This window comes from Pituophis catenifer, unplaced genomic scaffold (assembly GCF_029215685.1).
Source record: "Pituophis catenifer annectens isolate HBS135680 unplaced genomic scaffold, rPitCat1.0.hap2 SCAF_1, whole genome shotgun sequence".
NCBI classification, from domain to species: Eukaryota; Metazoa; Chordata; class Lepidosauria; order Squamata; family Colubridae; genus Pituophis; species Pituophis catenifer.
This window is the reverse complement of record NW_027256881.1, coordinates 338,608,381-338,632,997: the sequence shown is the minus strand read 5'-3', so window position 1 is coordinate 338,632,997 and position 24,617 is coordinate 338,608,381. Positions and strand designations below refer to the sequence as shown.

General features: G+C 44.9%; 1 protein-coding gene across 1 annotated transcript in view; it reads left to right on the top strand.

Moving 5' to 3' along the window:
* Window positions 1–24,617, top strand: part of TMEM59L (transmembrane protein 59 like) — a 68,200-nt gene that overhangs the window by 24,229 nt on the left and 19,354 nt on the right. The window contains exons 2-4 of the mRNA XM_070936525.1: window positions 8,402–8,810; window positions 19,594–19,699; window positions 22,968–23,065. Of these exons, the coding sequence (XP_070792626.1) occupies window positions 8,402–8,810; window positions 19,594–19,699; window positions 22,968–23,065 (613 nt within the window). The remainder of the gene's footprint in view (window positions 1–8,401; window positions 8,811–19,593; window positions 19,700–22,967; window positions 23,066–24,617) is intronic.

Genomic DNA, 24,617 nt, shown 5'->3' with positions numbered 1-24,617 from the left:
AAGTCAGCTTATTGCCCCCACAACTGGGTCCTCAATCTGCCTACCTTAGAAAGGATGGAAGGCTGAGTCAACCTTGAGCCTGGGGAGATTCGAACATAATAATAATAATAATAATAATAATAATAATAATAATAATAATAATAATAATAATAATAATAATAATTTTATTTCTATACCGCCCTTCTCCCGAAGGACTCAGGGCGGTGTACAGCCTATTTAAAAACACAGACAAAACAACAATATAAAATTTAAAATAATTAAATAAAGTGGCTCAAATTTAAAACCCCAATAAATTTAAATACCCCAATTTAAAACTATTGTGTTGATAGTCCGGCCTGGCGGAACAACAGGGTCTTCAATGCGCAGCGAAACACCCGGAGGTCGGAGATCTTACGAATTTCCGGGGGCAGTTCGTTCCACAGGGCTGGGGCTCCCACAGAGAAGGCCCTCCCCCTGGGTGTCGCCAGCCGACATAACTTGGCTGATGGCACCCTGAGGAGACCCTCTCTGTGGGAACAGACTGGTCGGTAGGAGGCTATTGGTGGCAGAAGACGGTCTCGAAGGTACCCGGGTCCTATGCCATGGAGCGCTTTAAAGGTGGTAACCAACACCTTGAATCGCACCCGGAAGACCACTGGGAGCCAGTGCAGCTCGCGCAGGAGGGGTGTCACATGGGCACAACGGGTTGCACCCATAACCACCCCCGCGGCCGCATTCTGGACCAGTTGGAGCCTCCGAGTGCTCTTCAAGGGGAGCCCCATGTACATGCAATAATTGCAGACAGCTGAATGTTAATAACAGGCTTTTAGTCTGTTGAGCTATCCAGGGCAGGGGTGTCCAACCTTGGCAACTTTAAGACCTGTGAACTTCAACTCCCAGAATTTAGGTTGGCTGAGGAATTCTGGGAGTTGACATCCGTAAGTCTTAAAATTGCCAAGGTTGGATTTTCCCGATTTAGGTGCAATATTGCTTAGCAGTTGGATTATGGACCAAAGAATTGTTAGTTTAGTTTACTTTATTGATTAGCCCTTTGGCCAGTGGTGGGTTTCGCCCGAACCGGGACTAACCGGTAGTGGCAGTGGTGGGAGGCTCCGCCCCCCCGCCTGGACGTCATCATGGATGTTCTGCGCATTGCGCAGGAGTGCCACATGTGAGTGAAGAAAGCGTGCATGCTCTCACAGTTCTGAATCAGTAGCGAAGGTAACTGGAACCCACCTACTGCCTTGGGTGGTATCAAATTGCAGAGTTCCAGACACAAATTATTACTAAAATTTGATAAAAACAGTTTAAAATGGAATTGGATAAAATAACAATTTAAAATGAAATTGGAATAAAATACGATTTAAAATGAAATTGGAATAAAATAACAGTTTAAACTGAAATTGGAATAAAGCACAATCATTTAATATATGGATAAATAAAATATGATGAAATTATATTTCGGTATCACCCCCACAATCTACCCCAATCAGTCCCACATATGCTGATCTCAACCAAACCATTTTGCGCAAGTACTGTGCTGTGTTCAATGTTATTTTCAGATTCTGGCCGCACTAAGGTAAGTTGTTTTGATATGGGGATCCCAATGGGTCATTCATTTAGTATAGGAGTCTGCAACTTGTAATGGTCACTAGCCAGTCATTCTAAACAGAGACTCTCAAAGCAGCTAACAACGCTTATGAAATCACAATAAATAAAAGAGCTGAAAATGAAGGCTTGCAAATGGAGTTTCTGGAATACTCTGGCTTTTTTAACCTGGTCCTCTGCTTTCCAGATGTGTTGGAATCGCCAACATTCCCAGGTAGTGCAGCCAAGTTGGCAAAGACTGGATTACTCAGCCAATTAATCAACCCCAATCTATATGATTAATCAACCGAAATGGGACGACACCGCCTTAATTGTAACAGAAGATTTGGGATAGCTTTGATCTTTCTCGTAGCGCCTTTTTAACACACCCTCGATAATCCAAAATATGTTATCCAGATGTGCCCGGAAAATTGCCTGCAAGATAAAATGGCACTTCCAGAAATTATTTGCTTCCTAAACCTCCCACACTTTTTATCTGGGGCAGGGGCTGGAAAATGGGGATCCAGACTCCCTTCCCAATACCAAGGAAATTAGTAGGGAAAAAGGTGAACTTTCCAACTAAGATGTCCAAGAGGCTGGCAATGGAATAACAGAATTATACAGGTATTCTGTTAATAATACCTGTATTAATACAATACAGGTAGTCCTCGACTTACAACCACAATTGAGCCCAAAATTTCTGTGCTAAGCAAGAGAGTTGTTAAATTAATTTTCTCCCATTTTACAGCCTTTCTTGCCACAGTGTCAGCACTAGAGTAAATGAATGCAATTTATTTGAGACGACCTCGAAACTTGACACACAGTTGTTAAGTGAATCACTGTAGCTCTTAAGTTATTAACATGGTTGTTAAGTGAATCTGGCGTCCCCATTGACTTTGCTTGTCAGAAGATTGTAAAGGGGATCATATGACCCTGGGACACTGCAACTGTCATAAATATGAGTCAGTTGCCAAGCGTCTGAATTTTGGTCATGTGACCACAGGGATGCTGCAACGGTTATAGCGGTAGCAATAGCACTTAGACTTATATACTGCTTCACAGTGCTTGACAGTCCTCTCTAAGCGGTTTACAGAGTCAGCCTATTGCCCCCAACAATCTGGGTCTTCATTTTACCAACCTCGGAAGGATGGAAGGCTAAATCAACCTTGAGCCGGTCAGGATCGAACTGCTGGCAGTCAGCAGAATTAGCCTGCAATACTGCATTCTAACCACAGCGCAAATAAGTGTCCAAAACGTATTAGTTGTATGAATCACTTTTTTCACTGCCGTTGTAACTTCAAATGGTCACTAAATGAACTGCTGGACTTCCTGTAACATAGTTGGAGGGAACCTTGGAGGTCTTCTAGTCCAACCCCCTGCTCAAGCAGGAAACCCTATATCTGTGATGGCGAACCTATGGCACGCGTGCCACAGGCAGCACGTGGAACCATGTCTCCTGGCACGCCAGCTCAGCTCCGGTGCACATGCGTCGGAGTCTCTGGAGGCTGGGGACAGCAAAAAAGTCATTTCCTGTCCAACCAGAAGTTGGGAAACGGGCTGAGGGGGTGGGGAAGGCTGTTTTCGCCCTCCCCAGATGCATAGAGAGGATCTGGCTCCAGGTGAGAAAGAAAAATGGGCCTACTGGGGCATCATGTGCTAGGAGCAGGGGGAAGGGGGGGGGGTCGCATGCGCGGGATGAGGTGCATAGAATTATGGGTGTGGGCACACCTGCACGCGAACCACTCACGCCCCCCCTTTCCTGGCACGTGATGGCAAAAAGGTTAGCCATCACTGCCCTATATCATTTCAGACAAGTGGTTGTCCAATCTCCTCTTAAAACCTTCCAGTGTTGGAGCATCCACAACTTCTGGAGGCAAGCCATTCCACGTTATCTCACGATACTTCATTTAATATATTCATGCTAAACTCAGTGTGATATTGTGTTTAAGGTATTGGATTATAAATGGGAAGAGACCAGTGGTGAAATCCAAATTTTTTTACTACCAGTTCTGTGGGTGTGGCTTGGTGGGCATGACAGGGGAAGGATACTGCAAAATCTCCATTCCCTCCCCACTCCAGGGGAAGAGCCTTGGTGACGCAGCAGACTAAAGCACTGTTAAGTAACACCAGCTGCCTGCAATTACTGCAAGTTCAAATCTCACCAGGCTCAAGGTTGACTCAGCCTTCCATCCTTTCGAGGTAGGTAAAATGAGGAGCCGGTTTGTGGGGGCAATAAACTGATTTTGTATAAAAAAGAACACTGCTGGGGGGGGGGGCGAAAGCCCTACTAAGCAGGTATATACAAAAGTATGAAGGCTATTGCTTAACGCATTGAAAGCTGCCCTGAGTCTCCGGAAAAGGGCGGCATATAAATCGAACCAATAAATAAACAAACAATAAATAAGGATACTGCAAAATCCCCATTCCCTCCCCACTCCTGGGGGAAAGATATTGCAAAATCCCCATTCCCACATCACTTTGGGGCCAGCCAGAGGTGGTATTTCCCAGTTCTCCAAACTACTCAAAATTTCCGCTACTGGTTCTCCAGAACCTGTCAGAACCTGCTGGATTTCACCCCTGGAAGAGACAGATTCTAATGCCTGCCACCCTCCAGCCACAGAAGCTCCCTGGGAAGCCTTCTCTCTTGAAAGCAGGGTCTGAGTTCTAAGGAATAATATTAATACAGGTAGTCTTAGATTTATGATGACTCATTTACCATCTTTTTTGCAGTTATGACAGTGCTGAAAAAAGTGACTTACCACTAATTTGTGGGGGCAATAAGCTGACTTTGTATAAAATATACAAAAGTATGAAGGCTATTGCTTAACGCATTGTAAGCCGCCCTGAGTCTCCGGAGAAGGGCGGCATATAAAAATAAATAAAAATAAAATAAAAAATAAAAAATAAAATAATTGGTCCTCACACTTATGACTATCACAGCATACCTGCAGATTGTGATTTGAGTGCTTTTTAATTGGTGTGTATAGTCCTCGACTTACAACAGATAATTTAGTGACCATTCCAAGTTACAACAGCATTGAAAAAAATGACTGATGACTATTTTTCATACTTACAACCGTTGCAGCATCCCCAAGGTCACATGATCAAAATTCAGACACTTGGCAACTGGTTCATATTTACGACGGTTGCAGTGTCCCAGAGTTCTGTGATTGGCTTTTGCGACCTTCTGGCAAGCAAAGTCAATGGGGAAGCCAGAGTCACTTAACAACCTTGTCACTAACTCAACAGGGATTCACTTAACAACTGTAGTAGCAAGAAAAATTGTAAAAAGGGACAAATTCACAACTGTATCGCTTAGCAACAGAAATTTGGGCTCAATTGTGGTTGTAAGTCGAGGACTACCTGTATTTATGACAGTTGCACTGTCCCAGGGTCGTGCGATCACCATTTTTTGAACTTCCCAGCCAGCTTCCAACAAGCAAAATCAACAGGGGAAGCCAGATCTGCTTAAAAACCATGGCATAAGATGTTGTAAAATTAGGCATGGTCACATGATGACTCACTTAATGACTGCATCACTTAGCAATCGAAGTTCCAGTCCCAATTGCGGTTGTAAGCTGAGGACCACCTGTAATAGTTAATTTGAAAGGTACACTTAATATTTTTATAAAAACCAAAAACCTTGGCAGGGACATATGTCATATATTTAGGTGAACATTATTTTCTCTGTTTTTCTGACAGGGAATTTGGAGAGTTCCTCCGTTCTTTAGGTTCTGAAGTCTGTTTTAGGGGTATGCTACAGTGGTGGGTTTCAAATTTTTTTACTACCGATTCTGTGGGTGTGGCTTGGTGGGTGTGGCATGGCTTGGTGGGCGTGGCAGGAGAAGGATACTGTAAAATTTCCATTCCCCCCCAACTTCAGGGGAAGGATACTGTAAAATCCCCATTCCCACCCTACTCCTGGGGAAGGTTACTGCAAAATCCCCATTTCCTCCCAATCAGCTGGGACTTGGGAGACAGAGAATAGATGGGGGCGGGGCCAGTCAGAATGTTTACTACCAGTTCTCTGAACTACTCAAACTTTCTGCTACCGGTTCTCCAGAACTGGTCAGAACCTGCTGAAACCCACCTCTGGTATGCTACTGCTTTGGGCTGTATTTATACAGAAAGAGTGCAGAGAAGAGCAACAAAGATGATTAGGGGACTGGAGGCTAAAACATAAGAAGAGCAGTTGCAGGAACTTGGTATGTCTAGTTTAATGAAAAGAAGGACTAGGGATGACATGATAGCAGTGTTCCAATATCTCAGGGGCTGCCACAGAGAAGAGGGAGTCAAACTATTCTCCAAAGCACCTGAGGGTAGAACAAGAAGCAATGGGTGGAAACTAATCAAGGAGAAAAGCAATTTAGAACTAAGGAGAAATTTCCTGACAGTTAGAACAACTAATAAGTGGAACAACTTGCCTGCAGAAGTTGTGAATGCTCCAACACTGGAAATTTTTAGGAAGAGGTTGGATAACCATTTGTCCGAAGTGGTGTAGGGTTTCCTGCCTGGGCAGGGGGTTGGACTAGAAAACCTCCAAGGTCCCTTCCAACTCTGTTATTCTATTCTATTCTATTCTATTCTATTCTATTCTATTCTATTCTATTCTATTCTATTCTATTCTATTCTATTCTATTCTATTCTATTCTATACAGCACATTTGAGTCAAAATCCTACACAGTACCGAAAACTTAATTAGCCTTCATCCCAAGTTTTGTTCTGTTTTGCTTTACTTGTGTGTGAGAGAACTCAACCCATTTGTCGAGTTTACGGTTCAATGCATAGTGTGGTTCAATCACCAGGTTGAATGTTCGCTATTATGCATGGCTCTGGAATGAGGGCTGGGATGTAGCATTTGCAGGGGAATTAGAGTTTGCAAGGCGGAAACGCCAGAAGTGTTGCAAAAATAGATTTCCAAAAAAAAAAAAAACCTGGAGCACAAAAGAAAAGAGATTCTCACTGGCAGGAAATTTCATGGCCAAGCACTATCATGGATCCTCAGCTCTCCCTCTAGATAAAAGGCTATAGGGCAGAGGTGGGGAAGGATAGCCCCTTTATGACTTGTGAACCTCAACTCCCAGAATTCCTAAGCCAGAGGCCTGGTGGCTCAGCAGACTGAAAGCACTGTGATTAACACCAGCTATCTGCAATTACTGCAGGTTCGAATCTCGCCAGGCTCAAGGTTGACTCAGCCTTCCATCCTTTCTAAGGTAGGTAAATTGAGGACCCAGTTTGTGGGGGCAATAAGCTGACTTTGTATAAATATACAAAAAGTATGAAGGCTATTGCTTAACACATTGTAAGCCGCCCTGAATCTCCGGAGAAGGGCGGCATATAAATCAAATAAAAAAAAAAGGGGGGGGCCATCGTTCCCCACCCCTGCCATAGGGCCCTGGCATCACTTTCACTGAGACTTTTATACAGAGCATAAAAGGTGTTTTCCTGCCCTCCTCATAGTGGCTATTCCTTTTTTTCTTTGCACCTTTAATGGGGGCTGAGCTTCCTTGTTGATCAACTGGAAAAGCACCTGGCCCATGCCTCCAAGGCCCACTTGCCCCCCCCCCCCAGCCTCCCAATCCTTTTCTGCCAGCACCTCTGCCCTTCCCAGCCCAGATGTCCAAGCATGATTTGCCTCTTCTATCCGCTCTCCAGCTGATCTTTCCCTTTCAGCCCTGGTCTTCTTTTCCTTTGAGTCCCCTTTGGTCCAGGGCAGCCTTTTCTTTCTTGAGCCTGGCAGCTACTAACCTTTCCTTCTTTGTGCTCTTCTCTTCTCTTGGCCCATCCATCCATTTGATCCATCCATCCATCCCTCTTCTCATGATCCATCCATCCATCCATCCATCTCTCTTTTCCTTCTCTCCCTTTCTTTCTTCTCTTCTCTTCTCTTCCTCTTCTCCCATTCAACCATTTGATATCGTCTCTTCTCTTCCTCTTCTCCCATTCAACCATTTGATATCGTCTCTTCTCTTCCTCTTCTCCCATTCAACCATTTGATCTCTTCTCTTTTCGTCCTCTTCTCCCATTCAACCATTTGATACATCTTCTCTTCCTCTTCTCTTTTCTTCCTCTTTTCCCATTCAACCATTTGATCTCTTTTCTTTTAATTCTCTTCTCCCATTCAAACATTTGATCTCTTCTCTTCCTCTTCTCTTCTTTTCCCATTCAAACATTTGATACATCTTCTCTTCTTTTCCTCTTCTCCCAGTCTCCCATTTGATCTCTTCTCTTCTCTTCCTCTTTTCCCAACCATTTGATATCTTCTTTTCTCTTCCTCTTCTCCCATTCAACCATTTGATATCTTCTCTTCCTCTTCTCTTCTTCTTTTCCCATTCAACCGTTTGATACATCTTCTCTTCTTTTCCTCTTCTTCCATTCAACCATTTGATCTCTTCTCTTTCCTTTCTCTTCTCTTCCTCTTTTCCCATTCAACCATTTGATCGCTTCTCTTCTCTTCCTCTTCTCCCATTCAACCATTTGATCTCTTCTCTTTTCTTTCTCTTCTCTTCCTCTTCTCCCATTCAACCATTTGACACCTTCTCTTTTCTCTTCTCCTCTCCTCCCCCCTCCCCTCCCCTTTCTCCTTCCCTTTCTCCTTCCTTTCCCCTCCATCCATTTGATACATCCTCTCCTCTCCTCTTCCTACTCCAAGGACCATTTTACTCGGGACGCCTCCCGGGGCATCCCTTCCTCGCTCGCAACCTCTTTGTCGTCGTCCCCATCCCCACCCCCGCCGGCCCGTCTTGCGCCCAGCCTCCGCCGCGCTCTGCCTTCCTTGCCAGCCCCGCTCCCGGGCACGGCTGCTTCCCTCCCTCCCTCCCACCGCCGCTCCCAGGCTGCTCCGCTGCTCGCCCGGCGCGCCCCCGACGCCTCCCAGCTCCTCCTGCGCCCGCTCCTGCCTGCCTGCTGTCGCCGGCTCGCCCCGCTCCTCCTCTCCGCCGCCGCCGCCGCCGGTGCAGCAGCCTCCCGTGGCAAGAGGCCCGAGCGCGATCCCCTCTCCAGGACACCTTCTCCGGCCCGGTGGGGGCGCGATGGCAACGAGCGCCGCGCTCTTGCAGCTGCTGTCCGCGGCGGTGGCCCTGGCGTGCCTGGCTGCGGCGGCTCCTTCCTCCTCGTCGCCTCCGCCGCCGCCGCCGCCTTCCGAGGACGCCGATCCCTTCGCCGCTCAGCTGGGCGACATCTCGGCTTGCCAAGCGCGCTGCGCCCAGAGCCTCCGGCAGAACCCCCAGGCAGCCGCCGCCAAGGTAGCCGCCGCCCGCGGGGAAGGGGATGGAGAGGGAGGCTGGGGAAGGGCGCGGGGGAGAGAAGACATTTGCAAATCGACTATTTAAAAAGCCCCATAGTCGAATCATGGGAGAGATCACCATCCAAATCAGTTCTCCCTCCCCCCCACCCGGGAGATCTGCTCCCTCCCGCCCCAGCTGTTTCCCTTCCCTTCCAACGGGGAGGGGAGGGGGAAGGATCTCTCCCCCCTCCCCAGGCATCCATATTTCGGGATCTGTTATTTCTGGATCCCGCACCCATATTTCTGGGCTCCGCATATCCGCAGCTACCTGTAATATCTGTGTGGCTGCGCGATCCACGCAGGAAAAGGCCAGGTGGGGAAAAACCTCCGCTGCATTCTAACGACGAAGCTCTGTGCAAAATGGGGAGAAGAGGGGAGGGGGGGGGGACATCGCTAAGCTATCTTTTCCCCGACAGAAAATGGGTTGTTGGATGAAAGCGACCATTTTCCCCCTCCCCGCGCTTAAGAAAGGACAGATTTGCAAAAATTGAGATTTTTTTTTTCTTTTAAATACAACACCCATTTTTCCTTTATAATTTGGAATACTTCTTTTACCAAGGGTATAATTCTGCAGCTGTCTTTCTTTTTCTTTCTTTCTTTCTTTCTTTCTTTCTTTCTTTCTTTCTTTCTTTCTTTCTTTCTTTCTTTCTTTCTTTCTTTCCTTTCTTTCTTTCTTTCTTTCTTTCTTCCTTTCTTTTTCTTCCTTTCTCTTTCTTTCTTTCTCTCTCTTTTTCTCTCTCTCTCTCCCCCCTTCCTTCCTTCCTTCCTTCCTTCCTTCCTTCCTTCCTTCTTTCTTTTTCCCCCAGAAGCCTAATTTAGCTTTCCCTCTGCCTCTTTGGCTTGCTGGAGGGGTCAGTCTGACCCCTGACCCCCACCTGCCTTGGTGGACACCCATTTTATAAAGAAATTCTGCATTGCTGCATTTGAATTCAGCCTTTTATAAATGCCACATCTTTATAAAATGATGCGCGTGCTTGAGTTTGCAGTGGTATTTCCACTTGCCTGAGAGTAAATCCTATTGAACTCCAGTGAGATTATTAATACAGGTAGTCCTTGACTTAAAACCATTCCTTTAGTGACCGTTCGAAAGTACAAAAGCACTGAAAAAAAAGTGATTTGTGACTGTTCCTCGCACTTATGACTGTCACAGCATCCCTGAGGTCACAGGATCAAAATTGGGGCGCTTGGCAACTGCCATGCACACAGGTAGTTCTCGATTTACAGTTCGTTTACTGACTATTCAAAGTTACAATGGCACTGAAAAAATTGAATTATGACCATTTTTCACACTTACAACCATTGCAGCATCCATAGGGTCATGTGATCCAAATTCAGACTCTTGCCAACTCATATTTATGACGATTACAATGTCCTGGGGTCATGAGATAAGTTTTTGCGACCTTCTGACAAGCTTCACTTAACAACCGGGTTACGTATCAACTGCAGTGACTAATTTTAATTTGTTTAATTATGGGATATTTTAAAATTTAGCCAAATTGGTAATCTGTTTTAATCTATTTTAAATTTTGTATCTCTGTGTTTTATCTTTTGGCTGTTCACCGCCCTGAGTCCTTCGGGAGAAGGGCGGTATAGAAATTTAATAAAATAAAATTTAATAAAATAAATTGAGTCGACAATGGTGGCAAAAAACGTTGTAAAATGTGGCAAAATTCCCTGAACAAATGTCTTACTCAGCAACAGAAATTTTGGGCTCAATTGTTGTAAATCGAGGTCTACCTGTATTCATGAAGGTTGCAGTGTCCCGGGTTCAAGTGATCATCATTGGCAACCTTTCCTGGACGATTCCAACAAGGAAAGTCAAAGACGGATTCGTTTAAAGACCACAGCAAAAAGTTTGTAAAACCGGGCCTGACTCACTTAATTGCATTGCTTAGGGATGGAAGTTCTGGTCACAGATTGTGGTCGTAAGTGGAGGACTACCTGCACTGCACCTATATTACATTTCAAAACAGTGTTGGAAAAGCGTGCAAGCTGTTTTTCCAGGTCTGCGCATGCTTACATAGAAGCAATTATAAGCTGCATTTGGCATATTTTACTCTCGTGCAAAGCAGGACTGAGATTTTGCCCTTTTCAGCCCTCCGTTTCTGCAGTGAAATAAAAATTCGAAACCCTGTTCTCAAGGCCAGCATTTCAATGAAGTTTGTTCCCATGCAGGATGGAGGGTCTTAAATCACATTTATCTTCTGCAATAGATATGAAGGGATTTCCTCTCTGTCTCTCGCCAAATTGCATCCGTCATGCTCAAATAATGCCATGTTATCCTGAAGGAATTCATAATATGAGATGTGGGCATTTTTTTTTAAATAAAGAAGTGAAAGTCCTGGGACATGCTACATTTCTTTTCTTTTCTTTTTTTAACGACCGGCATTCCTTGTTGGAGAAATTTAATAGTCAGTCTGATAGAGTTTTAAATTCCGAAGTGGGGTTTTCCAAATTCTGTTTCCGGTTTGGAAGCTTGAAGGACAGACAGCTTGGAGAAAACTATTTTTCCTGAGTGGCTCCTGATTAATTATTTTATTTACAGCACCTGCTTTTATGCCACTTAGATACAGAGTTGGAAGGGACCTTGTAGGTCATCTAGTCCAACCCTCTGCCCAAGCAGATCCTACATCGGGGTGTCAAACTCAATTTCATTGAGGGCCGCATCAGGGTTGTGTTTGACCTTGGGGAGCTGGGGTGGGCATGGCCAGGGCAGCCCCTCAAATATTGGAAGACTGCTATCATGTCTCCCCTGGTCCTCCTCTTCACTAGATAAACCATGCCCAGTTCCTGCAACCGTTCATCATATGTTTTACCCTCAAGTCTCCTAATCATCCTGGTTGCTCTTCTCTGCACTTTTTCTAGAGTCTCAACATCTTTTTTATAGTGTGGTGACCAAAATTGCATGCAGTATTCTAGGTGTGGTCTTACTATGGCTTTATAAAGTGGTATTAGTGCCTCACTTGATCTTGATTGTATCCCTCTTTTAATGCAATTTAGGATTGCATTGGCTTTTTTGGCTGCCGCTGCACACTGTTGGCTCATATTTAACTGATTAAATAATTATGATTAAGCAGCTCCCAAGTCCTAGTAACAGTACAAGACTAAAGAGTCAGTTTGGTCTAGTGCAGGGGTCAGCAACCTGCGGCTCTGGAGACACATGTGGCTCTTTCACCCCTTTGCTACGGCTCCCTGTCACTCAAAATATGTGTCACAACCGCCAATGTGTGACACCTGCCGGCACATGATTTATTGAGCTTTTCGACTCCCAGTAAGCCAACCATGGATAAATCCAAGAAAAGAAAAGTTTCAGAAGAATACAGAATGTTTACATATGCTAGTTTTGTGGCCGCTCAAGAAATAGTCAGGCACGGGAAGGGTTTGTGGCTCCCGGTGTTTTCTTTTCTGTGGGAAACCAGGGTCCAAATGGCTCTTTGAGTGTTTAAGGTTGCAGACTGCTGGTCTAGTGGTTAAGGCTCCATGCTAGAAAGTGTGAGATTGTGAGTTCGAGTGCCGCCTTAGGCATGAAAGCCGGCTTGGATCAGTCCCTCTCTCTCAACCCACCTCACAGGGTTGTTGTAGGGAAAATAGGAAGGGGAGGGTTTGTTGGATATATGTTCATCACCTTGAGTTATTTGTAAAAAGAATAAAGCGGGATATAAATAAACAATCATACAATAACTTGAAAGCTCTGTCAAACATTCAATAACACAAATAACATCATTATTTGTGGGGGCACCTACTATCTGGAACGAGCTCCCCCCGGAGATACGGAGGATCCCGGATCTGCGTACCTTCCGTCGCGCGCTTAAGACCTTTTTATTTCATCAAGCTGGCCTGACCTAAGTCTTTCCCCTTTTTAAATGGAAATTTTAAATCTGGTTTTAAATTATTGGGGTTTTAAATTTGTTCAGCCAAATTATTTAAATTCGTTTTAATCTATTTTAAATTTTGTATTTATATGTTTTATTTCTATGGCTGTTCACCGCCCTGAGTCCTTCGGGAGTAGGGTGGTATACAAATTCAATAAATAAATAAATAAATAAATAAATAAATTATACTTATCCCAATTCTTAAAAAAAATCAGAAAAGATGCTATCACATATCTTCAGAAATCATGAGTAATAGGAAGTACACCTTTAAGGACCTCTGGCTATAGGCCTCGGGACCTGAATGCATCTTGAAAAAGCAATATTTTCAGGTGTTTACTACCCTGTTTCCCCCAAAATAAGACATTCCCTGATAATAAGCCCAAACGGGCTTTTGAGTGCATGGCAATAAGGCCAAGCACTTATTTCAGGGTTCAAAAAAATATAAAACAGGGTCTTATTTTCGGGGGAAACATGGTAAATATTAGAAGTGAGGGCCTGGATTTTATACAGGTAATCCTTGATTTACAACAATTCATTTAGTGACCGTTTGAAATAGCAATGGTACTGAAAAAAGTGACTTGTGGCCGTTTTTCATGCTTATGACCATTGTAGGATCCCTGTGGTCATTTGATCAAAATTCAGATACTTGTCAATGACTCATATTTGTGACGGTTGCAGTGTCCTGGGCCCTGGGGTCATGTGAGCACCTTCTGTGACCTTCTGATGAGCAAAGTCAATGGAGAAATCAGATTTACTTAACAACCGTGTTACTAACTTAACCACTGCAGTGATTCACTTAACAACTGTGGCAAGAAAGGTTGTAAAACAGGGCAAAAGTAAATTATGTCTCACTTAGCAACAGAAACTTTAGGCTGAATTGTGATTGTAAGTCAAGGAATACCTATATTTGTCAGTAGAATGTTGAAGGGGAGAGAGGAAGTTTCGGTGTCCTTAGGCCAGTCTCTCTCTCTCTCTCTCCCACCCTCCCTCTCTCATTCTCTCTCTCTCTCCATCTCTCTTTCTCTCTCTCTCCCTCCCTCTCTCTCTTTCTCTCTCTCTCCCTCCCTCTCTCTCTTTCCCTCTCTCTCCCCCTCCCTCCCTCTTTCTCTCTCCCCCTCCCTCTCTCTCTCTCTTTTTCTCTCTTTCCCCCTCCCTCCCTCTTTCTCTCTCTCCCCCTCCCTCTCTCTCTTTCTCTCTCTCCCCCTCCCTCTCTCTCTTTCTCTCTCTCTCTCCCTTCCTCTCTCTCCCCCTTCCTCTCTCTCTCTCCCTCCCTCTCTTTCTCCCCCTCCCTCTCTCTTTCTCTCTCTCTCCCTCTCCCTCCCTCTCTTTCTCCCCCCTCCCTCCCTCTTTCTCTCTCGCTCTCTCCCTCCCTCCCTCCCTCTCTCCCTCCCTCCCTCTCTCTCTTTCTCTCTCTCTCCTTCCCTCCCTCTTGCCCTCCCTCCTTCTCTCTCTCTCTCTCTCTCTCTCCCTCCCTCCTTCTCTCTCCCTCCCTCCCTCCCTCCCTCCCTCCCTCCCTCTCTCTCTCTCTGTCTCTCTCTCTCTCCAACCCACCTCACAAGATTATTGTGGGGAAAAGAGAAGGAGGAAGGTGTTCTGTTGGATATGTTCACAGTGCCTCATTTGTAAAAGTGATAAAGGCAGGACACAAACAAACAAACGCATCATGGTTAAAATCCTGCCCCATTGTACCTTATGAGATCTGGAGACTTTTAACCAAGCTCTCTGCCGGCTTGACTTGGATGGAAAGATTGTGGGTGAAGTAAGCAGTCTCATCAACAACCTGGGCCCGAAGCGATGTAGGATTTGTTGTGCGACTATAAAAGTTATAACCAGTGCATTAAATTTCGCCTGAAACAAAGCAGAAACCAGTGCAGCTCTTGAATGCTGGTGTTGTAGGACAATATTGGTTTGTCCGTTTTGTATTCCAGATAGCCCTCAATTTACGACCATTCATTTAATGACAGTTTGTTGAAAAATAAAATCATGTAGCAGCCTTGAAATTATGACCGTCACACCAGACCTCGTAGTAAAGAGGATTGCAATTTGGCCGTGTGGCAATTGGCTCGCCTTTATGACACTTGCCACCTTCCCACCCCGATTTCCAACAAGCAAAGTCCATGGAGGAAGTTGGAATTGCTTAATGACCGCAGTGACTTACTTAATGACCATGGCAAAAAAAGGTTGTAATATTAGGTGAAGTCACGTGATGCCTCGCTTAATGACTGTGACGATAACCAACGAACTTTCCACTCCCAATTGTGATCATACATCAAGGACTACCTCTAGTATATAACCAGTTATATTTTGCACCAGTTGTAGCTTCCAAATAGTCTTCAGGGGCAATCCCTTGTAGAGCATATTGCTTCAGGAGGCCGTCCAGGCCGAAAACGGGGCCCGGGGAACTGCATGTGCTCCCCTCCCCCGGGCTCCTTTTTCGCTGGCAGAGGGCTAGCAAAACAAACTAAAAGCAAAACAAAAACAAAAAACAAAAGGAGAAATGTTTCCCCTTTTGAATTTGAGCATCCAAGAAGAGACAGGAAAGAAAAGACCAAGAAAAAGAAGGGAAGATGGGAAGAGAGCAAGGAAGGAAAAAGAAAGAAAGAGGGGAAGGAAGAAGAAAGGAGAAGGAAGAGGGAGGGAGGGAGGGAGGGAGGGAAGGAAGGAAGGAAGGAAGGAAGGAAGGAAGGAAGGAAGGAAGGAAGGAAGGAAGGAAGTCCTACCTTAGCACTTGGCCACCAACAGACAACAAGGTTCCTCTGGAGCAGGGATCTCCAACCTTGGGCCCTTTAAGACTTGTGGACTTCAACTCCCAGAATTCTCCAGGAAGAAGAAAGGAGAAAGAAGAGGGAGGGAGGGAGGGAGGGAGGGAGGAAGGAAGGAAGGAAGGAAGGAAGGAAGGAAGGAAGGAAGGAAGGAAGGAAGGAAGGAAGGAAGTCCTACCTTAGCACTTGGCCACCAACAGACAACAAGGCTCCTCTGGAGCAGGGGTCTCCAACCTTGGGCCCTTTAATACTTGTGGACTTCAACTCCCAGAATTCTCCAGGAAGAAGAAAGGAGAAAGAAGAGGGAGGGAGGGAGGGAGGGATGGGAAGGAAGGAAGGAAGGAAGGAAGGAAGGAAGGAAGGAAGGAAGGAAGCAAGGAAGTCCTACCCTTAGCACTTGGCCACCAACAGACGACAAGGCTCCTCTGGAGCAGGGGTCCTCCAACCTTGGGCCCTTTAAGACTTGTGGACTTCAACTCCCAGAATTCCCCAGGCAGCTGGCTGAGGAATTCTGGGAGTTGAAAGGGCCCAAGGTTGGAGACCCCTGCTCTGGAGGACAAGGGTTTGGCGCTCTCCCTGGTCTCACCTTCCTCCACTGGAGGACAATGGATGCCCCCAGCCCTGCCTGGGCCACCACAGGTGCCCCCGATACAAGTGCTGTCGAGCTGGCCACGCCCCCCCCAGGTCGAACAGAACCCTGATGTGGCCCTCAATGAAATAGAGTTTGACACACTCGTTTTAGTCCAATAGGCTGTTTCCACCAGGGATCATCTTCATATTTTTTTGCAGATTTCAAATGGGTAACAAAAGGTAAGGCAATTAAGATTTTTCCATCTCAACTGGCTGATATCAGGGTTGCTTCTGGAAAGCATAAATGAGTTCTGACTGCTGGCAGGGTGTATTTTCCCTCCCTCTTTTGGATTATCATATCCTCTGATTAATTTTAACGATGTTGTTTTGGATTTTTGTCTTAATTAGCCTATTGTTCAAAAGCTTGAGAACATGAAACACATGAAAGAGGGATGTAGATGTTGATAAGATGGGTGAATAAACCATATAAATACGTTATATAATGTTTCATTTCTGAACAGCACCAAGGGGTAGGAAATTTTTAAAAAACTTGCTTCCTCCATCGGAATAAAAAATGTTACCAGACGTATCAGCTGAACTGGATTAGAATAGAATAGAATAACAGAGTTGGAAGGGACCTTGGAGGTCTTCTAGTCCAACCCCCTGCCCAGGCAGGAAACCGTACACCACTTCAGACAAATGGTTATCCAACATCTTCTTAAAAACTTCCAGTGTCGGAGCATTCACAACTTCTGGAGGCAAATTGTTCCACTGATTAATTGTTCTAAGGAAATTTCTCCTTAGTTCTAAGTTGCTTCTCTCCTTGATTAGTTTCCACCCATTGCTTCTTGTTCTACCCTCAGGTGCTTTGGAGAATAGTTTGACTCCCTCTTCTTTGTGGCAGCCCCTGAGATATTGGAAGACTGCTATCATGTCTCCCCTAGTCCTTCTTTTCATTAAACTAGACATACCCAGTTCCTGCAACCGTTCTTTATATGTTTTAGCCTCCAGTCCCCTAATCATCTTTGTTGCTCTTCTCTGCACTCTTTCTAGAGTCTCAACATCTTTTTAACATCATGGTGACCAAAACTGGGTGCAGTATTTCCAAGTGTGGCATTATAAAGTGGTATTAACACTTCACGTGATCTTGATTCTATCCCTCTGTTTATGCAGCCCAGAACTGTGTTGGCTTTTTGACTTACAGACACAATTGAGTCCAATATTTTCGTTGCTAAGCAACGCGGTTTTTAAGAGAGTTTTGCTCCATTTTACAACCTTTTTGGCTACAATTGTTAAGTGGATCACTGCAGTTGTTAAATGAATCATGCAGTCGTTAAGCGAATGTGGCTGGGAAGTTACAGATGGTGGTTAAATGGCCCCAGGACAGTGCAACAATTGTAAAAATATGCCAGTTCTTGAGCGCCCAAATTTTGATCACGTGACCATGGTCGTAAGTGTGAAAACTCAATAAACTTTGCTAGAAAACCAACGTCCTTCAAGCCAATATTACTTTTATTTTAAAATTATAGTATAGGTGTAGTCCTTGAATTACAACCATTCATTTAGTGACCATTCAAAGTTACAATGGCATTGAAAAAAGTGACGTATCACCGTTTTTCACACTTACGACTATTGCAGCATTCCCATGTTTATGTGATCAAAATTTGGGTGCTTGGCAACTGACTCATATTTATGGCCATTGCTGCTTTCCCAGGGTCACATGATCCCCTTTTGCGACCTCCTGACAAACAAAGTCAATGGGGAAGCTAGATTCACTTAACAACCATGTTACTAACTTAACAACTGCAGTGATTCACTTAACAACTGTGGCAAGAAAGATTGCAGAATGGGGCAAAAGTCACTTGACAATTGTCTTGCTTAGCAACAGAAATGTTGGGCTCAATTGTGGTCGTAAGTCGAGGACTACCTGTATTTCTTTAAAGTTTGCTAAATGTACTTTAATATATTACCTTTTCAATATGCTTCCTGCTTCAAAATAACTATTAAATTAAGCCCCAGGTTCAAATCCATCCTCAGCCATGGAAGCTCCTGGAGTGTCTTTGCGCCAGTTTCTTTCTTTAAACTAAACTCTCTTAACAAGATGGCAGATGGGAAAAATGAGAAGGGGAAATCCTATCTCTATTGCCTGGGGGTAAGCTAGGATATATGAATGAGAAATAAGTAGTATTTTTTAATATGGTAGGGAACCATACCATTAATTTCCAGAAAGGGAATGCCAAACTTTAGGCACCAAATATAGCTTGGGAGCTATAGGTTCCTCACTTCATATTCTATATCTGTGATGGTGAACCTATGGCACACGTGCCACAGGTGGCACATGGATCCATATTGGTGGGCATGCAAGCGTTGCCCTAGCTCAGCTTCGGGCCTTCCGGGCCCACCAGAAGTCGGGAAACAGGCTATTTCCAGCCTCTGGAGGGCCTCTGGGGGGATGGGGAAAGGCCGTTTTCGCCCTCCTCAGGCTACTAGAAAGGCTCTGGAGCCTGGGAAGAGTGAAGAACGGGGCTTCCAGTCCCACCGGAAGTCAGCAAATGGGCTGTTTCTGGCTTCCGGAGGACCTCCAGGGGGATGGGGAAGGCTGTTTTCGCCCTCCCCAGGCTCCAAGAAAGCCTCCGGATCCTGGGGAGGACAAAAAACAGGCGTACTGGGCCCACTGTGCCAAAAGCTGGGGGAGCGCAGGGGTGTCATGCATGGGGAGCGGGGCACACTGAATTATGGGTGTGGACATGTGTGGGCTTGACCCCCCCGCGCTCCCCCCACTTTTGGCATCCCTGTTCTATATTATAGCTTTCTTCAAAAATTTGAAGCAGAGTTTCTCAGCCTGATTGACTTTAAAACATGGGGGACTTCAACTCCCAGAATTCTCAAGCCAGCATGTTGGCTGGAGAATTGTGGGTATTGGAAGTCCACACATCTTAAAATGGTCCAGGTTGAGAAATGCCAATTTAAAAGACTGTTGAGAAGAAGATGAAACAGGGGGCTGTATTTGGGGGCTGCAGAAGCAAGGATCAGAACTGAAGATGGGGATTTCAGGGAAAACTTTAGGAGGAAGGTCTTACTTAGCCATAAGCTTTGGTAATGGAAGAGCTGCCTCTGAAAGGGACAGGGTCTCCTTCATTGTTGGACCACCTCCTCCTATTAGGAACAATACAGACACAACCTGCTATGCAGATTCTGCCCCGAGCAGAGAGGTTAGTCTAAATCAGGGGTCTCCAACCTTGGCAACTTTAAGCCTGGAAGACTTCAATTCCCAGAATTCCCCAGCCAGCTTTGCTGGCTGGGGAATTCTGGGAGTTGAAGTTCGCCAGGCTTAAAGTTGTCAAGGTTGGAGACCACTGGTCTAAATGACCCCTAGAGCACTTCCTGGTTCTTATGATTCTGTGCATTGGTGTAAAAAAAAAAAGGGGGGGGGCTGTGTTTTGTGGACCCTGTTTTGTGTTAAATTTGGAGAGACACAATTGCAGTTGTAGCATCTCAATTCTCCCTCCCATCCTGCAATTTCCTTTGCCTCCCTCAGGATGCTATTCTCAACGCCTGTTACCGGGGCTGCCGGCTGTTTTCCATCTGTCATTTTGTGGATGCCACTGCTGAGCTGAATGCAACCAGAGCCGAGTGCGAATCGGGTAAGGCAGTAACTCTGTGTCCCTCCTCCTCCTGGTTTTTCTTCCTCCCCCCCCCCCGTCCCCCTCTTTAATCCATACACCCCTCTTCCCCCTCCCCTCTTTTACATTATCCAGAACCTTCCCTCCACTTAAGAAGGTCATCATCTCCCTTCTTTCTTCCTTCTTTCCGAGCTTCTGAAACAAATTTCCACCAACAGTCTCTAGGATAATGGAAAATGCAGGTGGGAACTGGGCAGCCTTCCTCCCCTTCTCTAAATCTGTCAAAGCAAAGATTTCAAAAGGCTGGCTTTGCATACATGAATGGTTTTGATAACTTTTCGGGGGCCTGTTTGAAAAGCGGGGTGCCCGATCTTTAAAATGAAACAAATCTGGAATTGAGTCTGGTTGGACCTCCAGTTCCTACGTTCCCAAGAGGGACCATCTGCCCGTTGGACCAGCAACCTGTTTCCAGCAGCCACATTCTTCTGGATTTCCAGCAGCTGGTTATTCGGATGTAGCTGCCTTTGAAAACTGAGCACCATCTAGCTGTCACGAGGTGCTGATGTATTTATTAAAGAAGCTGGGAAATCATCTCTCACAATCGGAATGGAAGGTCTGTCAGCTTATCTGGGCCAAACCTGTGTCTCTGGGAAGCAGGACTCAAAGGGAATTTTTGTAATTTAATAAATTTACTTATTCAATTTTTATAGCTGGCCCAACTCAACCAAGTGACTCTGGCTGTTTTTTTTACAGTTCTAACGTTTAAAAAAAAATTAAAACAACTTAAAAGACATTAAAACAATAACGACATCCATAAAAGAAAAAAGTATAAATATAAACAGCAGTCAAGTCATAGTAAAGCCAAGTACAGGTAGTCCTTAACTTACAACCACAGTTGAGCCCAAAATTTCTGTTCCTAAGCGAGACAGTTGTTAAATGAGTTCTGCCGCATTTTACAACCTTTCTTGGCACAGTTGTTAAACATGATTTTTAAATGGCTTCCCCATGGACATTGCTTGTCAGAGAGTCGCAAAAGGTGACCTTGGGACGTTGCAACCATCCTAAATAATTCTAGTTGTCAAATCCGAATTTCAGAAATGGTTTGCCATTGCCTGTTTCCTAGGGTTGAGACAGAGTGACTGGCCCAAAATCACCCAGTTGGCTTCGTGCCTCAGGCAGTACTAGAACTCATAGACTCTGAGTCTTCTGAAAACATGCTTTGGCCTCAATTTATGTTCTTTTATGTACTCATGACCATGAGTATGTTGCCACGGTCATGTGAAAACTATCATAACTCACGTTTGTTCAGTGCTGTTGTGACTTCAGTCACTAAACAAATTGTTTGTAAGTTGAGGACTACCTTTAATGGAGCCCTTCACACATTCTGAGCCCCAGTTCTGGGTATCTAGCCAAGTTTTTACTTGTCTCTATAGCCTTCTTTCCAAAGATAGCCTGCTGCCTCTAAACATGGAGGCTCCATTCACCATCCCAAACAATGATTTGATATAAACATAGATCCCATAAACTTGCTGAATTCCCTTTTAATGTCATCAAAGCTAAAGAAACATACCTCATCTTGTAGTAGAGAGTCGCACTGTTTGCTGGAGGGACGAAGATGCTGATCTAGGACAGAGGTATCCAAACCTGGCAACTTTATGGATTCCTTCCTGGCTGAGGAATTCTGGGAGTTGAAGTCCACAAAATCTTAAAGTGGCCAAGTTTGTAGACCTCTGTCTCAGTGGTGGGTTGCCCCCCAGTTCAGACTGGTTCGCAAGAACCGGTAGTAGAACTGGCGGGAGGCTCCGCCCACTAACCTGGACGTCATCATAGGTGATCTGCGCATGCGCAGAAGAGCGCGCGTGGGCGCGATGCGAACTGGTAGTAAAGGTAAGTAGAACCCAGTAAGTAGAACCCAGTAGAACCTAGCTCTGCCTAGGACAGGGGTGTCAAACTCACGGCGTCACAGTGGCATCATGTATCGCGACTTTTTCCCCGTTTGCTAAACCGGGCGTTGGTGTGGCCAGCGTGTGACAGATCCGGCCTGCGGGCCGCAAGTTTGACAGTCCTGGTCTAGGAGAAGGGAGAACCAGGTTTAAGGCCACACTCAGTCACATCAAGTCCCTGGGAGGATTGAGCCTGATCTACAGGTAGTCCTCAACTTATGACTGGTTACTTAGCGACCATGCTAAGTTATGACAAACCCCCCCCCCCTGAAAAAAGCTACCGATGGACTGAGATTGTTCCCCCCTCCGCATGATCATGTGACTGAATTTTGGTCACTTGGCAACCAGCTCATATTTATGGCTGTTTCCAGCACCCCATGATTATGTGACTGTGATTTCAAATGGTTTTGTTGAAAACAGGCATTTACTTCTGGTTTTTGGCAAAAAATAGCCCCATAGCAAACAATGGGTTTGCTTACCAACCACCATGTTTGCTTAACTGCTGTTGTGAAAAAAGTGATAACATTGGATCCGGTCATGTGGTGATCTGCTTTATCACCACTTTCGACCGTACAGGTAGTCCTCGACTTACAACAGTTCACTTAGTAACCGTTCGAAGTTACAACAGCACTGAAAAAAGTGACTTATGACCATTTTTCACACTTATGACCATTACAGCATCCCCATGGGCATGTGATTTACATTTGGATGCTTGGTACCTGACTCATATTTATGACGGTTGCAGTGTCCCGGAGTCATGTGATCCCCTTTTGTGATGTTCTGACAAGCAAAGATCATTGGGAAACCAGATTCACTTAACAACCGTGTTACCAATTTAACAACTGCAGTGATTCACTTACCAAATGTGGCAAGAAAAGTCGTAAAATGGGACAAACTTACTTAACTGATGTTTCACTTAGCAACATAAATTTGGGGCTCAATTGTGGTCATATCTCGAGGACTACCTGTAATTGCCCAGCTCAATTATGGTCATAAGGACTACCTCTATTTTACAGCGCTCTTCGGGAAGAAAATGAAGAAAGATCTCCATGCAAACCATCTTAAGCTCCTGGAGTAAAAGCAGGATATAAATCTCACAAATAATTCCATAAACATGTAACATAGATTGCAGGATGAAAAAATAGGGGTTTTCCAAGAATTGAAATCCAAAACTTTGTAGGGCATTAGGCTGAAGAAATGAATCCTGGAGCTGCAATTTTGCATTAGGTTGGCATTTTTGAACTAGATTTGAGATTTCAGCTAGAAACGGAATCAGTTTCTGAACCCTGAATTTTGTCCATTTGTGCTGAATTCTTCCTCCTCCCCCTCCCTCTTGGATATTGCAGCCTGCATGGAAGCCTACATTGGTGCGGAAGAGCAGTTTGGCTGTACGACCGGATGCAAGACACAGCTGCCGGAAATGGAAAACAGAGGAGAAAACATGGTAACTCTGGTTTTTAACCCCAGAATACAGAATTTTATTTATTTGATTTATATACCGCCCTACTCCCGAAGGACTCAGGGCGGTGAACAGCCAACAATAAAATCCATACATACAAAATTTAAAAGCAGAATTAAAATCAAATTAAATAGTTTTGGCCCAGACAAATTAAAACCCCAATCAATTTAAAACCAATTTTAAAATTTGAATATTTAAAATACTAAAAAATATTAAAAATTTAAAATTTTTAGATGATGATCAGAGAGAGATTATTATTAAACATTATGTCATCATCTAATGACAAGGCTTTAACTATCTTAAAAGCTCCTTTTTTTTTTGACTGAGATTTTGATGGAGGGTTAGGTACGGTTTTGTTGCTGCTGAAGGAAATGTACTCTGCACATGAGCAGGGAGGAGCTTCCTCTCTGGGTGGCCATCTCGTCATAACACATTTTAATGGAATGGAATGGAATGGAATGGAATGGAATGGAATGGAACGGAACGGAACAGAACAGAACAGAACAGAACAGAATAACAGAGTTGGAAGGCACCTTGAAAGTCTTCTAGTCCAATCCCCTGCTCAGGCAAGAAACACTATACCATTTCAGACAAATGCCCATTTTTAAATGGTGCCATAGAATATATAGGTAGTTCTCGACTTACAACCTTTTGTTTAGCGACAGTTCAAAATTACAACAGTACTGAAAACTAAGGAGTACTGAAAACAGTACTAGAACTAAGGAGAAATTTCCCCGACAGTTAGAACAATTAATCAGTGGAACAACTTGCCTGCAGAAGTTGTGTTTGCTTCAACACTGGAAGTTTTTAAGAAGAGATTAGACAACCATTTCATGCTTTTTGGAAAAGGAGGAATTTCTGTTAAATATTTGATTTAGCTACATTTTTCAGAAATACTTCACATATTAAAAAAAAAAATCCCTCCACCAGTCTAAAAGAGGGAGACTGAGTTCTGGTTCTGCCTTAGGCATAAAAGCCAGCTGGATAACTTTGGACCAGGCCCTCTTTCTCAGCCCAAACCATCTCAGGGTTATTATTGTGGAGAAAATGGGATGAGGGAGGAATATTAGATATGTTCACTGCCTTGAGTTATTGATAAAAATATAGGGGGGGGGGCAGGGGGGGGTTTCTACTTATCTTTACTACCAGTTCGCAATGGGGCCGCACGCGCGCTCTTCTGCGCATGCGCAGAAGCGTTCTGGTGACGTCGGAGTCGGTGGGCGGAGCCTCCCGCCGGTTTTATTACCGGTTCTATAGAACCAGTCCGAACCGGGGGCAACCCACCACTGGGGGAGGCGGGAAATCTAAAATGAAAGAAAAATAAATAAATTTAAGTAATAAACTGGGTGCCTTCCACACGCAGAACAGAGGCCCTAACCCAGAGGTGGTATTCAGCTGGTTCGGACCAGTTCCCCGAAACCGATAGCGGAAATTGTGGGTGGGCCCGTCCCCCTGCCCCCCTGCCCCCCTGCCCCCTCCGCCCTGGCATCCTATTAGACACGTTTTTTAGGCCGGGTGCATGTGTGAAAGGCAGGTG